Genomic DNA, 15,958 nt, shown 5'->3' on the forward strand with positions numbered 1-15,958 from the left:
GAGCCCTCAGGGGAACGCGGAGACCTGCTCCCTGCCCAGACGGACGGGGAAGCAAGACCCCAGAGGGACTGCCCAAATGTGCCCCCAAGTCCTTCAGCCTCTGGGTCCCCACCGCCGTGATGTGGAGCTCCCCCCTGACTTTTCTGATCACTGCCAAAGGCGAAGTGAACTCCTGTTGTTCCCTTAGGAACCGGCCTTCTGCAGGGTCAGCTGTTCCCGCCCACGGTAGATAACCCTCTCCACCAGCGCCCCTGCCAAAGCACCTTGAACACAACTTCCTGTGTATCACACTAGTTCTAGAGGTTCAGGGGTGGGGTGGGGGAGGGTAGAAGCAGACAATTCTCCGCTCCCTGATTCTGTCCCCCACAGCCCTGCTGCCTTTCGTGTTCCTCCTGCCTTTCCCCAGTCTCTCCTGTTCCCCCAACCTGTCTCTCCGAGCTGCAGCCAATACCCCTCAGATTCAACATTTTCTCTGAACTCTCTCTCTGCAGGTTATGCCCTGGAGTGGAGGGGTCCTGCATTCCCAAAGAGGCCCCTGGAGGTATTTTTCTAGAAGAGAAAAAGTCCCCTGAGATGAATGTTTTAGAAGGTAGAAATGTGTGTGTGTGTGTGTGTGTGTGTGTTGTCCTTCTCCCTGTACAAAAATGACTAAAAGGCATTGGGAAGCAAAAATCAAGAGTTTGAATCCCAGCTCAGCCACTGTCAGGAAGTAAGCCAGGCTCTTCACTTCTCTTAAGCCTTTGGCTCCCTGATCTGACCCTCAGGATCCACGTGGGTTTCAGTGCTTAAGTAGGGCCACCCGCTGTCCTGATTGCTGGAGCTGAAAGTCTTATATCCCATGATATAGGACTTTCAGTGCTAACATCAGGGCAGTCTCAAACAAACCGGGACATCTGGTCACTCTACACTTAAGTCAGGGACAAGCTAACTTATAGAGCCTAACCCAGCCTGCTGCCTGTTTGTAAACAAAGTTTCAATAGAATTCAGCCAAACCCATTCATTTATGACACAGAGTCAATCGCTGCATTCATGCCACGATGACAGAGTCGAGAAGTTGCAACAGAGGCCACGCAGCCTGCCAAACCTGAGATATTTATGGTCTGGCCCTTTAAGAAAAAGTTTACTGGCCCCCAACTCTACATGACAGGTGGTCAGTTGTAGGAAGGCCTTGTAGGGTGTGGCCAGGCTCCCCCTGTGAGGAGGGGCCGCTGGGTGTTAACGGGAGATGGGCCCCATGTGGAACAGAGGGGTCAGGGTGGGCTTCTGGGGAGGATGGCATTGGTGTTTAGAGGGGTATCTGGCTGAGATTTGGCGGGGGGAACCAAATTCTGTGGGCTTGAACTGGGTCACGGGAGGTGCTGAAGAAAGTGGTTCCCGAGGCCAGCACCCTCTGTCCTCCAACAGCCTGAACCCCGCCTCGCAGCTGCCCAAGGGTACAGCAAGATGCGCCCTGAAGTAACCGCAACAGCCCGTGCAGGGGTCTTCCTGAGGGGCCTGGGGCTGGGTGTGAACAGCAGAGGACCAACTCCCCACCTGAAGGAGGCACTTGGTACCTTGATGCATTCGTTCAGCCATCGCTTGTTTACCAAACATTTACTGAGTGTCTGTGCTCTCCCGGGCCCCGAGCTGGGCCCTGGGAGACTTCGGTGAACAAGACAGAGCCCACCCTAAAACAAGGCCACAGGGGTAGGCGAGGGAGGGCGGGACGGGGGTCACTCTATCATCAGATGGAAGCTCATTGGTCCACAAAGTCCCAAAGAAGCCTGTAGCCTTGGGCTTTCCAAGCCTGCCCAGCCCTCACATACCCAGCCCTCACCCTGGGCTCCTGGGAGAGATACCCCAAATGGGGAGTGACAGGAAATGAACTCAGGAATGCCGTACTCCCCCCCAAAAGTGCCCCCTTCCTGTGCGGTGACCATGGCCACCAGAAGAAAGTGGCAGTGGGGGTGTGGGCAGGGAACCCTGAGTCCTCCTGGGCACATGGGGATGGGATTCCAGCAGCTGTGGGAGGCGTTAGAGGGGGCCAAGAACACATGGGAGGCAGGGAGGTGGAGGGAGCCTCTCCAGCCTCCACTGGAGGTTCCGTTTGCCAGGCCTGCTTTGGTGCCTGGACCTTGGCTGCTCTCAGTCCCGTGTAGGGCGGCCAGGGTTCCCATCCTGAACATTCCCATCCCCAGGGGGCTCCAAGGAAGCCCGGACCCATGGCATAGAGCCTGGGTATGGGTGGTGGCCCAGCAGGCTATGGAGGCCACTTGGGGGTCTGATCCTGCTCAGGCAGCCGGGCCGGGAGCTAAGGGAGGAAGCTGTGCAGGGTGAGGTCATCCCCCTCGCGGTCCTCCCCAGGCCCCGCCTTCAGGCCCTGGCTCTTGGCCTTGGGCAGGCGCCCATTGGCCATGGCAGCTGGCCCCTCACCCCCATCGGGCAGCAGGGACGAGATGCAGACCATCTCAGTGGGGGAGTAATTGCGCACGGGGTACAGGTGGTTCTTGCGGGACAGGCGGATGGCCAGCACCACGGTGCATACGAGGAAGATGGTGGCCACCAGGGCCAGGATGAGGATGGCCAGCAGACACTGCTTCACTGAGCTGGGGTCAAGCAGGCCCTCTGTGGGGCTTGGGGCCACGGAGCTCCGGGGGAAAAGACTCTGACCATTTTTCCATTTGTAGATCAAGTCATCAGATGAATTGCCAACTGCCACAATGGTGCTCTTGGGAGGATCAGAGGGCACAGGAAGGGCTGTGGTTAGGCCCCTTGTGGTAGCAGGTCTTGTGGGCAGGGTCTTCACAGTGGCTGGATCTGTGGGCAGGGCCCCTGTGGTAGTGGGCTCCATGGAAAGAACTGCTGTGGTGGCCAGTTCCGTGGACAGAACCTCTGTGACTGTGGGTTCCATGAACAGGGCCTCTGTGGCAGTGGATTCTGTGGACAGGGCCTCTGTGGCAGTGGATTCTGTGGTCAGGGCCTCTGGGGACACGGTCTCCGTGGCCGTCGGTTCTGTGGACAGGGCCTCCGTGGCAGTGGATTCTGTGGACAGGGCCTCCGTGGACAGGGCCCCCATGGCAGTGGATTCTGTGGACATGGCCCCTGTGGACAGGGCCTCCCTGGCTGTGCGTTCTGTGGCCGGTGCCATTGTGCTTGCTGGCTCCGTGGGCAGGGTCTCTGTGGACAGAGCCTCTGTGGCTGCAGGCTCTGTGGCCAGTGCCATTCTGCCTGCTGGCCCTGTGGACAGGGCCTCCACTGCAGCTGATTCTGTGGATGGATCCTCCATGATGGGAGGGATTACAGTGACTGGTTCTTTGGTCAGAGTGACCAGTATGACCAGTTCCATGCTCAGATTCCCAGTGGCTGCCCCTCCGGCATCCAGGACAGCAGGGTCCCTTGTGGCCACCTCCAGAGTGGTTGGCTCAGGTGTTAAAGGCCCTGCCGACTCTCTCTGCTCCAATGTTCCCGTCACAGGCAGAAGCTTGGGGGCCTCGGTGCTATAGTTAAGCATTTCTGGAGGGTCCGTCTGTATGTCATAGTCATATATGTCGGAGTCGTCCTCATCCACTTCTCTCCGGCCACGGACAAGCAGGGGGCCTGGGGCCTCCTCGGCTGCATCCTCCCAGGTCTCCCACAGCTGGAGGCTGCTGCCAGGGCCCAGCAGGGCCAGGAGCAGTAGGAGTTTCAGAAACATGGCACCTGGAGGGGGATAAGGACAGAGGGATGTCAGGATAGCTGCACCCCTGGACCTGCCAAGCACCCTCAACGGCCACAGCTGGGAGCACATCTGGCCTGGGGCATCCTTGTGATCCAGCACATGCCTGGTGCACAGAAGACCCTCAGCAAATAGCAGCTATTATTACTTAACAACATCAATGAATCCATCTTGGGGGTAGCCCTTCAACTCCCTCTACATGGTGCATAGAAATGTATTTGCCTCCTTATTCTTTTTTATTAAAACTTTTTATTTGTGGGCAAGACAATCTACTGGGGCGCGGAAAGATAATATTAGATCTTCTAGTTATATTAACTTTTATGTCACTTCTTAATTTCTATTTTTGTATACATTTATAATATATTATGAGTGCAGTGGTACTTGTATACAATTAATAAATAGATCAATGTTCCTATATCGTCCACTGATGGGGTCCATGAGCAAGAGTTTGGTGGCTGCAGGTTTGCAGGATAAAGCTGTTCATTTGGCTCTTTGAGGCCTCTCAGAGTCCGATCCTGACTCCTCTCTCCACATCACTCTGTTCCACTTTCCCTTATCTTGGCTCCCATCCCACACAGCCCTGTCCTGTCCCTCAGATTCTCAGTTTTCTCATCCTTTCTTGGTGTCTTGGCTTGGCCCAGTTCCCTTTGGCCGGGTCCTCACTTACATGATGGGGATGACAGCACCTATCCGGAGACTATTGTGAGGATAAGATGAGATGATACCTGCAAAGCCCTTAGCACTTTGCTCCCACAAAGGGCAGCTACTTCAGTTCTTTCAGTAAATCTATCCCATAAGTCCTCAAGGGCCCAGAGCCATCAACTGCTCTATCTGGGGCCAGGAGATAAACTCAAATCTTTTCTGAAGAGGCTGTCCTCAGCAAGTTGACAACCATCTCATTTGCCTGTGAGTGGGGAGGGCCACTGTCCATCCTGGTATCACCCCTCAGCCTCCCGAACAGGTAGCCAGAAAGGGCAGTGCCTTTCCCTTTGGACATCTCATTGATCTTTCTACTTGGCCTTGTGAACGCTCATGCCTTCTGGATTTCCCTCTCTCCCCTTACGCTCCCCCTGGCACTGGCTGGTGTCTGTGGGATTCAAAATCTTGCAGCTGAGACTCCTGTGGTGACCAATAGCTGTGTTCTGGGGCAGGATTCATATATCACTCGATTCCCTGACATAGCACCCTTCAGCAATATGCAGTCCCAGGCACAGTGTCTGGGGCAGAGCCTGGATAATTTCCAGTACCTTTCCTTGTTTGTTTTTTTAATTGGAGTATAGTTGATTTAAATGTTGTGTTAGTTTCAGGTGTACAGCAAGGTGATTCAGGTATACATATATTGATACATATATCTATTCTTTTTCAAATTCTTTTCCATTTATTCAATACCTTTCCTTGCACTTCATGTAATTCGGGGCAGAGAGCAATTGTTCATCATTCTTTGAGTGACTGTAACTCACTCATGGATCCCTCAGCTTCTAGGCTCAATCCAACCTCTCACATGTTAGTTAGAATTATGATGGTTTCTAAAATGCCAGTCTGATTTTATCTTAAAATAATTTCTTAAACCAAACTTGATGATATTTGCACCAGACACATCTGGCTCTCACAGTTGTCCTCACTTTACTGAGGAGGGATGAGGCTCAGAGAGGTAGAGCAACTTGCCCAAAGCCACACAGCTGCTGAGTGGCAGAGATCAGATTCGAAGCCAGCGAGGACTCAGGAAGGCTTTGTGGAGAGACCTGATCTAGTTGGAGGGGCAGAAGGAGCAAAGGCTTGGAAAACAGCTTAGCTTGATGGGTTTGTGGCTGCTATTGGGGGTCCAGCTGGGGAATGGAGGGCAAAGTAAGAATAAGGAGGACCTTGAAGGCCATATCACCCAGAAAGGTCAGCCCCCTCTGTACTGGGTGCTATGAAGGGCACAAGATTGAGGGCACAGATTGTGGGGTCTAACAAAATGATGTTCAAGTCCCAGCTCTGTCCATTACAAGAGGAATGACCTTGACCCAGATCTTTGCCTTTCTGAGCCTCAGTTTTATCTGTAAAATGGGAACAACAAACACTACCCATCTCACAGGGCTGTTGGGAGAATGCAATGAGATGAGGGATTCAAAAGTTCCAGGCTCACAGTAGGTGCTTAATAAGTGTATTATACACACACACACACACACACACACACACACGCACACACACTCTTTGCCTCTGAACTTGCCTTTGGGAGGCAGACTGTTTTGCACAGGGGGTCGAGTTCCTTCTTGGGGGAAGAGAATATGGCCTAACCTTGGCCCCACTTTCCTGCGGGTAGGGGACTTTAGGAATAAGCCACCAGCTCTAGGACATATTTCATAACTATGAAGACTCACACCCACCACCCCCACTTGGGCAGTTCTCGGTTCCTGGAAGGCAGAGCCCTCAGTCACTTCCTGGAAGCAGAGAGGGAGAAACAAAAACAGAAGACCCAACCCACCAGTTCCTGGGTCGGGGAGGCAACTGGGCGAGTCAGGGAGGCTGGGAGGGTACTATGGAAGGGACCAGGTTGTGTTCCCCAATGTGGGCTCTCCCCCTGCACCCATCCCCACAGTCCCCTGCACACAGAGGCAGCCTGGGGTGGAGGAGAGACCACTTAGCCGCTGTGTAACCTGAGCAGATCGCTTCACCGAGTCTGAGCCTCAGTTTCCTCATCTGTAAAATGGGCGATACTGTCTCAAAGATGAGAATGGAATGAGATGCTGCAGGGAAGATTCCCTGATGCTGGCATCCAGCAGGGGGCGCTGTGGACAGAGGAGCAGAGGAGAGGGGGCCCTCCAACTCAGGGAGAGTACAGAGATGGTGACCTCCCTACCTCCCTACATTAGGGAAGCAGTTAGGGAAGCTGCAAAGACCTGTGTGAGAGCAGAGACCTCCCCGCCTGTTTGGGATGCAACCGTGAGCACTAGGAAAACCAGCATCTCCCTGCCTGGGCCTGTCTAAGGCGACCAGCTCATCCCAGACATCTGCAGTGTTAGCACTGAAAATCCCTCGTCCCAGTCAGTCTCAGGCAATCCAGGTGCCTAGTACCTGCCATACTGTGGGCTTCAAGGGGAAGGGACCAGGGACACAGCAGCCTCTAGCCAGGCCGTGGCTGGGCAGGCTTCAGCCCATGTGACTGAAACCCACATGGCTCCCAGAGGCTCTGTGGCTCCAAAGAGCCACGCAGTTAACAAGGAGAGGAGCAGAGCATAAGCGCTGTGTATGGCAGGTAGGATAATAACTTTAATCTTCGCTAAAACACATTTATGATGCATTATAAAACCCCCAGTGCGGATGGATCATCTCATTGTCTCATCATCTGGGGGCCTCATTCATCTTCACCTCCAGCACTGGCTGCTATGGTTCCTGTTACACAGATTAGGGAAGCAAGGCTCAGGGCAGTGAAGTCACTTCCTTCAGGCCCCACCTTTCACCTCTTCTCTTCTCTGATGGTAGAAAAACAGTCACTTACCACAGGAGTGGGGTGGGCAGGGCTCAGAGAGAGGGGCAAGGAGATGCCACATCCTATTTTTCTTGTTGCTTGCTTAATGGAGGAGGTCAGACACTGCCCGTTTCCTGTCTTCACCCGAAACCAGGGTGCTTCTTCCCCAAGCCCCACCCAGGCTGTGTGGAGGAGCGAGCTGCCAGGGGCCACACCCCAGCTCTGGAGACTGCGCCACATGGCTGCCCTGGACCACTCAGGAAAGATGCTTGTAGGACTCAAGAAGCTTGGGACCTCCCGTTTGGAATCCTGAATCCCAGGAGTCCCCGCGTTCAAGAGCTTGAAATCTCAGGATCCAAGACTGAGCATCTCAGGGTGTGGGTTGAGCAGCCTCGAGAGAGGGGATCCAGCGGAGGCCCAGGTGTCCCCCGAGATCGCAGCACAGGTCTGAGTCCTGCTGCACTGGACATGTAACCCAGCAGGACCCTGTGGGGCCTTCCCAGGACAGACCCCTCCCCCATATCCTCTGCTTTAGCTCCTCCCTGAAGTACCTAGATAATAGTATCTGATGCACATTTCCTGAGTGTTTTACAGATGCTAAAACCCCCACCAGATGGAAGAAATTAACTACTTGATGACCCCAGACCTGGCGCATGAGGATTGATAATGTTAACCCCTGTGATGCCACCCTGTTACCTCACCATCGACCAATCAGAGAATTGTGCACGAGCTGATCACAGCCCCTGGAACTCCCCTCCCTCACCTGGCGTTTAAAACTGCTTTGCTAAAACTCATCGGGGAGTTTGGGCTTTTTGAGCACTAGCTGTCCTGGACTCCTTGTCTGGCGCCCTGCAATAAACGCCGCACTTTCCTGCACCACAACATGGTGTCAGCAGATTGGCTTTACCGCACACAAGCGAGCAGACCCCAGTTTTGGTTTGGTAACAGACAGGATCTGGCCCAGCTCAGGATCAAATCCAGTAACAAACCAGATCCAGTCCCAGTTCTGTCGCTTACAGGCTGTGTGATCTTGGGCAACTGAACACACCTCTCTGAGCCACAGGTTCTTCACTTGGAACACAAGATACCAGTAGCGCCTACACTTTGTGGGGTTGTTATGTGTTGAAGTGAGCTGATCCAGGTTGAGCGTTTAGCACATAGTAAGTGCTCAATAAAGGCCAGCTGTTGTCATTGTCATTCTGCATGTAAGGCCACATCCCTGAAAAATCTACAGCCCTGGGACAGCTTTGACACACTTCTGACCTTGTCAGTCAGAGAGAGCTGGGGCCAGGAGCCCCAGAAACCTGTCTCCACAGCAACTCCTGGGTGCCATACACAGCCTTGGTCTCCTCTGGTTTGTGTATCAAGTGTAGACAATGTGCTGGACACTGTTCTAAGAGCTATGCATGAACTATTAACTCACTCGGGCCCCACAACCTCCTCGTATTAACCCCACATGAAACATGGGGAAACTGAGGCCCACTTGGTGCTTAAAGTCACGTGGCCAGTAAGAGAAGGAGCAGGAACTTAAACCTGGTTGGTCTTGCTCCAGAGCCCACCTCATAGTCACAGCTCTGTACCACCTGTGAACATGACCTGGCCATTCTCCAGAGCCGAAGCAAATGCTGCCTCCTCCAAGAAGCCTTCCCAGATTGCCCAGGCATCATTAGTCCGGTTGTTTAAACCTTTTTTAAAAAATGTTTGTTTACTTTCAAAACATTCATTCCCATCAGCTCATAAACACTAAGAGGACAGGAACCACAGACATCTTACGGCTCACGCTACACACCCAGGGCTTAGCAGACGGGCAGGTGCTTGGTGGACGCTGTGACATTGGTCCACTGGAGCACAGGCACTGTGGCTGCCCTGCTGCCCCCACCAGACCACAAGTCTCCACAGGATCCCTGGCCCCCACAGGCCTGGCATCCTGGGGGCTCATTAAAGGCGTGTTGCAGGAGTGGACACAGGAGTGAGGCAGGGCAACAGGCATACAACTGCACAGGACGTGCCATCTGCAGGATTTTGGCCTCACATTTGTCATCCTGCACTTCCCAACCTTTTCTAATCAATTACCCCAGCCCAATCAAGGAGCCTTTCTAGACATTACTTTTCCTAATTACCACCCGCCCCCATGAAATTTTAATACTGCAGATATATCTGTTGAATGTTCTGTGACCCTTTACAGGAACACAAACCATAGTGATAGCTAAGATTTTTTTTGCCTTCCCTCCCACCCTCCAAAAAACCCAACTCTCAACTGTCGTACCCAAATTTGCTGGCCTGGTACAGAGGAAGTGAGGTCCTTTCACAAATGAATTCATTGAGACTTACACCTGGTTTTAGTTTAACAACTGACAATTTTCAGAGGATATCTGTCTGTCTGTAGACAGATGGACCAGCACACAGACACACACACACAGATACACACCAGCCATCTGTAACAGAGAAGAACAAGCCTGACTCCATCTTGTATTTCTGTCTTTAAAAGATGGGAATGTTTCAACTATCCCTAAAGAAAGTCCTCTGGGGTGCATGTTGGATAAGTGGTCTGATTACAGCTATGAACCCATGAGTAAGAGGAAGATGATATTTTATTTTAACAGTGTGTGGCCACAGTACCTTTTAGGATCTAAGGAATGGTGGCCTTTGAATGGCTCTCTAAATTACAATACAATCCTGAAATTAGAGCTATTCTGTGAAGAAGCAGGGAAGAATGATAAAATCCCCTACATGCAAGCATTTGTGCTATTACATCAGGATGAGAAAAAGTCAGACAGTTGTCGCCTTACAGTATAAAGGCCTGAAAAGAAACCCAAGGCAAGAGCTGTCACACAGGAAGAAAAGGAAGGGAACAAGAATGAGGATACATTGCTCCAAACCTTAAACACTCCCCTGGCTGAGCTGGGTCCCAGCCACTCCAGCCACTATGCCAGTACATCTACCTCTTCCACTGCCTCCCATTCTTCTTGCTCCAGCCCCAATTCCCAACACCGGGGCTCAGGTAGTGGTCAGACGGGCTCCCTCTCCTTATAGGGATCAATTATTTTCCTGGGCACAGGGACCTCGTCTGGTATCACCATCTAAGACCCAACAGGGCACCCAATTTGGACTGGGAGCCACTCCCAGAGCAGGGCAATTATCCAGTAGGGTGCATAAATGAAAATGGCCAGCTGGCTGGGTTTCTATGGACGCACAGTCCCTTGTCAACCTTGGACTTGTTTAATTGGACAATCCTCCTTATAGGGAGAATCCTTTCCGAATGACAGAATTGTTTGCTTCCATTTTTGCCACCCATCACCCTTCCTGGACAGACATACACATTCTTCTCAACATGATCCTTACAGGAGATGAAAGGAGAATGGTCACTGATAAGGCCAGGGAAGAAGCGTACCAGCTCCACCTAATGGACCCAAATGGTACACCCAAAGCCCACCTAGCAGCACCCACAGTTGAACCAAATTGGGATCCTCAGTGAGGCAGCAATGCCCTTATTAGAACACTGCCCTAAGTGCATCTTGGCAGGGCTTCGAAAAGGGGTCCCAAAACAAAAGAGTTTGAAAATATTCAAGAAATTCAGCACAAATCAAATGAAGACCACTCGGAATTTTTGGAAAGGATTTATCAGACCTACAGACATTATACTGATGCCAATCCCAAGGGCCCTAAAAATACTAGAAAGGTAAACATGAACTTTATCAGGCAAAGTGCCCCAGATATCAGGAGAAAGTTACAAAAATTAGATGGTGTATTTGGAATGAATCTTTCTCAGTTGGTAGACATTGCTTTTAAGGTATTCAGCAGCAGAGAACACAAACAGAAAAAGAAGGCACAAGGTGAAATGTACTTTTCTAACTGTTGCATTGGATTCCTGGAAGACAGGAGGCTCTGAGAAAGATAAGCCAGCACTAGGTAAAGAACAATGCACTTATTGTAAGGAGAAAGGACATTGAGAAAGAGAATGCCTGAAATTAAAGAACAAGAGGGCTAAAGACATGGAAGCAACATAAATGTCCAACAACAGATGAATGGATAAAGAAGATGTGGTATATATATACAATGGAATACTACTCAGCCATAAAAAAGAACCAAATAATGCCATTTGCAGCAACATGGATGGAACTATAGATTATCATACTAAGTGAAGTAAGCCAGAGAAAGACAAATATCATATGATATCATTTATTTGTGGAATCTCAATAAAAAGATACAAAATAACTTATTTACAAAACAGAAATAGACCCACAGACAAAGAAAACAAATTTATGGTTACCAAAGGGGAAAGAGGTGGGGGAGGGATAAATTAAGAGTTTGGGATTAACATATACACACTACTATATATAAAATAGATAAACAACAAGAACCTATTGAATAGCACAGGGAACTATACTCACTATTTTGTAATAACATATAAGGGAAAAGAATCTGAAAAAGAATAGATATAAATATACGTATAACTGAATCACTGTGTTGTATACCTGAAACTAACACAACATTGTAAATCAACTATACTTCAATTAAAAAAAATTTTTTTTTAAAAAGGAGGGCTAAAAAAGGAAAGGAGTGGGGCCTCTCAGATGGTAGAGAGGGAAGAATGTTTAGATGATGAATGAAGAGGCCCAGGGGCTCCTCTGGATTTATGACACTCAATTCAAATATCCCCACAGGAGCCCCGGGTAAAATTGACAGTGGGAAGCAAACTGATTGACTTTCTGGTAGACACAGGGGCAACGTATTCCATGCTAAACACTAAGTTGGCACAGAGAACATCCCAGTCTACCCCAGTCACTGGGGTATCAGGGGAAGTACAGAGTGATCATTTTCAAACCATTGGCGTATCAATTAGGAAATCTGATATTAAAACGTAGTTTCTTGTACATGCCTGAATGCCCTATCCCCCTCCTGGGCCAAGATTGCCTCTGTAAACTAAATGCTCAAGTGACTTTTTCACCAGGACAACTTGATATCAGAGTCCCACCAGAACATGCTTTAACACCTACAGAGGGCTCTCCTAGAAAACTCAGAAAAACAGACAGAACTTGATCCCCCTGAGGTCTACAGAAAGGTAAGATGAGAAGTTTGGGCTGATGGTGCCCCAGGAAAGGCAAATTATTCCTCGATTTGGATTGCCTAACACCAAAGTGACAATGGGCTTGCTTTTGTCTACAAGTATAACCCAACAGGTATCATATTGATTGGAAACTACTCATTTACCTTGGGATAAGGCTTTGCTAGTTGCCCAGCGACAGATTAGAGCGGCTCCCAGAAGCAAGCTTAAATTAAGCCCTTTTGAAATATTGGATGGTAGGCCATTACAGGTGTCTGCCCAGGCAGGAGAATCTGTAGCCAATAGGTCTGCAGACTTGCACTTGCAAGCCATCAGAAGATCTTAAGTTGTTGTTAAGATCCTACCACCCTCCTATCAGATAAGTAACGATGACTTTACTCTCCCATTTCACTTGTACTTGTTGGAAAGGAAATGCTTTAATAAAGTTATCTGTGTGGCCAACAGGGGAAATATGCAAAGACAGCTCAGGGCAGAGCAGCCTAGGAGCCCTCATCCCAAGTGCTGGAGTTTATATATATGTTCAAGTGCTTGTCTAAGTGTTATGACAGGGCCATGAAAAGGGGGAGCTGTGTCCTCATAATGCAAACTGCTTATACCCAGCCTAGGACTCGGGAATACTTCCAGTTCCAAGTTGATAAATTCCATTCCACCATCACCCCCTCCTTGCCCCCGTTCAGCAGGAAGTAGCCAGAGTGGTCATCACCCCTTATCCCGCAAGATTGTTGAATGGACATGGACAGTAGGGAATTGTAACAGAGAAGAACAAGCCTGACTCCATGTTGGATCTATTCCTTTAGCTCTAACCTTTGTGCTCTGTTGCCTCTGCTTAGTCCTACTGGCTCTGCACCTTTGTAAAGGAATGTCACCTACAGCTTGAAATATACATAATATCCTTTCTCAAGGCTCTGCGTCCCGGGCTTGACCTTTAAAGGTATAACACTTTTCCATTCATATAGAGATTAAAAAGTTGCAGAACAGAAAATAACAATTGTCTTGTTGGAGGTTTACAGGAACATTGTGACCAGAACTATGTGGACAGCTGCAAGAAAAAGGATTCCAGCACCAAGAGGTTTGCAACAACCAGCCACACCCCCTCCCCTTTTAGTATACAAGAAGCCTGAATTCTAACTCAGGTAAGAAGGTTCTTTGGGACACTAGTGGGCCATCTTCTCGGTCTGCTGGCTTTCCAAATAAAGTCGCTATTCCTTGCCCCAACACCTTGTCTCTCGATTTAGTGGCCTGTCCTGCAACAAGAAGTACAACAGGTAACAATCCTACTTCCTTCTAGCCAGAGGCCACCCCCACTGTCTTCCTGCTCCAGCTCAGCAAAGGAGACTGAGAGACAGAGGCCTTGGGTCTTTGTGGGCTCCATGAGGGTCCTGTGGCCAGATGGGGCCACCACAAGCCCAAGCTTGGCCACCTCCCAGCAATGCTGCCATGGGCTGCTGCTTCTCCCCTCTGAGCCTTGGTTTTCTCATTTGTAAAAAGGGGGCAGGGTTCTCAGATGATTCCCTGGCCCCTCTGAAGGCCTAGGTTCCCAGGGAGTGCTCAGCCTGGCATCCCAGCCCATTCCATTGAGTTTCAATCTCCCCTGTCTGCCGGCCAAGCCCAGTGAGAGAGGCATCTACCACGTAGGGTGTGGCCTGCCCGGGGCCGGGGAGCACTTCCTGACGAAAAAAGAATTCCAGGAGACCAGAGCCTGCCCGCCCTGATCCTTGTCTATGGGCGTGTGTGTGTATGTGTGTGTGTGTGTGTATGTGTGTGTGTGTAAGGGGACACTGCTTTAGCCACCAGCCCCCCACCGTTCTCTTTTATGCCCCTAAAGCACCCCAGATACAAAAGTAATAAGAGTATTCTAATCATTATTATTTTCTCCTTTGCTAGCAGTAGTATCTTAATACTAATATTTTAATAATTTGCTGTGGACAAGCATCACTTTCTCAATCCTATAAGAATGTGAAAAACACAGTTTGGAAACACTATTTTTATGGATCCATAGCCTGAGCAAATCCTTTCACCTCTCCGGGCCTTGGTTTCCCAACCATGAAAGAAGGAGTAGGATGATTTTTAGGGAAATGCTCCTGATTTCTCCAGTTTTTTGAATTCAGAGTAGCCCCCAAGCTGGCAGCTGCTGGCAAACCTGACAGGAAAGGCAGGATGGAAGGGAGCAGGATCCGGAAGAGACAGCAGAATAAGGCTACAAACTCCAGGCAGACCTCAATCCCGAGTGCCCAGGGATTTGGGGTGTCCTTTCCAGGGGCTGCAGCTCAGGCTCTGCCCGGGGCTGCCCCCGAGCCTGCCCTTGGCTGTCAGGCAGGCCCGCTGGTCCCTGGAGACCCTGCCACCCAGCCACTCCCTGTGGTTTTTGCAAGCTGGCACTTACCGTGCTCAGCAGAGCATGAGATGGCTGCCTCGTGGGCCCAGGAGAAGCGGCTTCTCTGCTTTAGCGACAAGGACCCAGCCTGTGCTGCCAAGCACGGCTGTGGCACCTCTGCCGTGGTCTCAGACTGCTCCAACCCCCAGTGGCCGTGTGTAAAAGAAGGAAGCAAAAGTGTGGTTACTCAAGGCCACGTGACGGCCCACACCTCCTTGTTTGTTGCAGCTTTGGGGACGTTGATCAAGCTTGGGTGGGTAGTAGGGGACAGGGCCCTGCTGAGCCCGAGGTTACTCTTGGGTTCCTGTAACCACGAAAACACCTAGAACCACATGGAAACTTGCAGGGGAGCGGTAGTTGGTGGGGGAGGGGGGCGGCCCAAGCTGAGAAATGCCACAGCACTACTCCACGGGGATGGAGTGTGGAGGTGAGAGGGCACCCGTCCTGGAAGGGAGGGAGTGACCAGATGCAAAGGAGGACGGTGGGGAAGCCAGCAAGTAAACAAGTAAACAGACCGTTAGGACAGAGTGTGGTCATGTCACCCCGGGGTGAGCCAGGGAGGGGCCCCTAACCCACCCTGGGTCGGGGGGGAGTTGTCAGGAGACTCTTCCAAGGAGAAGTGGCCCTTGAGATGACAAGTAGGGGTGGGCTAGGGGTGGGCTGGGCGGGCAGTCCAGGGGGAAAGCAGCAGCCCAAGGAGAGCGCAGAGCATGAGCCAAGGTTGGGAGGCCTGAGAACACAGACTCTCAAGGAAGCCAAGGAGGAAGGGCTGTCTCCCAGGGTCTGGCCAGTGGCTTTGTACAAGGTGGGGCTCAGGACACATGCAGAGAGGTTCACATCCTGCCTTGCACACAGGTTGTTTTAAACTGAAAATCAGAGCCCCAGTGGGTTGTTCACATGACAGAACCTTGATCACTTTAGGAAGCTACAGCTGGAAGGGGCCCAAAACTCAGTCTGTACAGACAGGGAAACTGAAGTCCCCAAAGAGGAAGGGAGACCCTCAGAGCTTCCTGCTCCTCCCCAGCAGGTGGGGGAATAGCCAGCCCTCAGGGGCAGGGGCTGAGAAACTCTGAAAGCCTTATGCAGGAGAGGAAGGCCACTTCCTGATCATAAGCATTCCAGGTATGTCTCTTCTAGCCTGGGTTCACAAGCACTTTGGGGGCGGGACAGTCTCTCTGCTAGGATCTGCCTTGGATGTCCACCCCGAATCCCAGTGCATCCTGAACCACGGCCCATCACCAGACCCACAGGTGTGAAGCCGATGGCAAGATCCCTAAGATGCAGCGGTCAAGGAGAGAGAGTGGACCAGGAGTCAGGGACCTGTGTGCCCCTGGGGTGACTTCCCCCCATCCAGGTCCCAGTCCCCCCCCACCC

The 15,958-nt window shown here is 51.0% G+C and overlaps 1 protein-coding gene across 1 annotated transcript; it reads right to left on the reverse strand.

Moving 5' to 3' along the window:
* Positions 1 to 1,694: 1,694 nt before the first annotated feature.
* SELPLG (selectin P ligand) lies at positions 1,695 to 14,665 on the reverse strand. The gene is made up of 2 exons (XM_061169836.1): positions 14,594 to 14,665; positions 1,695 to 3,678 (listed from the first exon to the last, which is right to left on the reverse strand). Exon 2 carries the CDS (start codon positions 3,671 to 3,673, stop codon positions 2,291 to 2,293), a length of 1,383 nt encoding a protein of 460 aa, XP_061025819.1. The 5' UTR covers positions 3,674 to 3,678; positions 14,594 to 14,665; the 3' UTR covers positions 1,695 to 2,290.
* Between the last annotated feature and the right edge of the window lie 1,293 nt (positions 14,666 to 15,958).

Source organism: Eubalaena glacialis, chromosome 15 (assembly GCF_028564815.1).
Source record: "Eubalaena glacialis isolate mEubGla1 chromosome 15, mEubGla1.1.hap2.+ XY, whole genome shotgun sequence".
Classification (NCBI taxonomy): Eukaryota; Metazoa; Chordata; class Mammalia; order Artiodactyla; family Balaenidae; genus Eubalaena; species Eubalaena glacialis.

Coding starts and splice junctions, on each gene's coding strand:
- SELPLG (XM_061169836.1), bottom strand. CDS start 3,673: ATGTTTCTGAAACTCCTACTGCTCCTGGCCCTGCTGGGCCCTGGCAGC.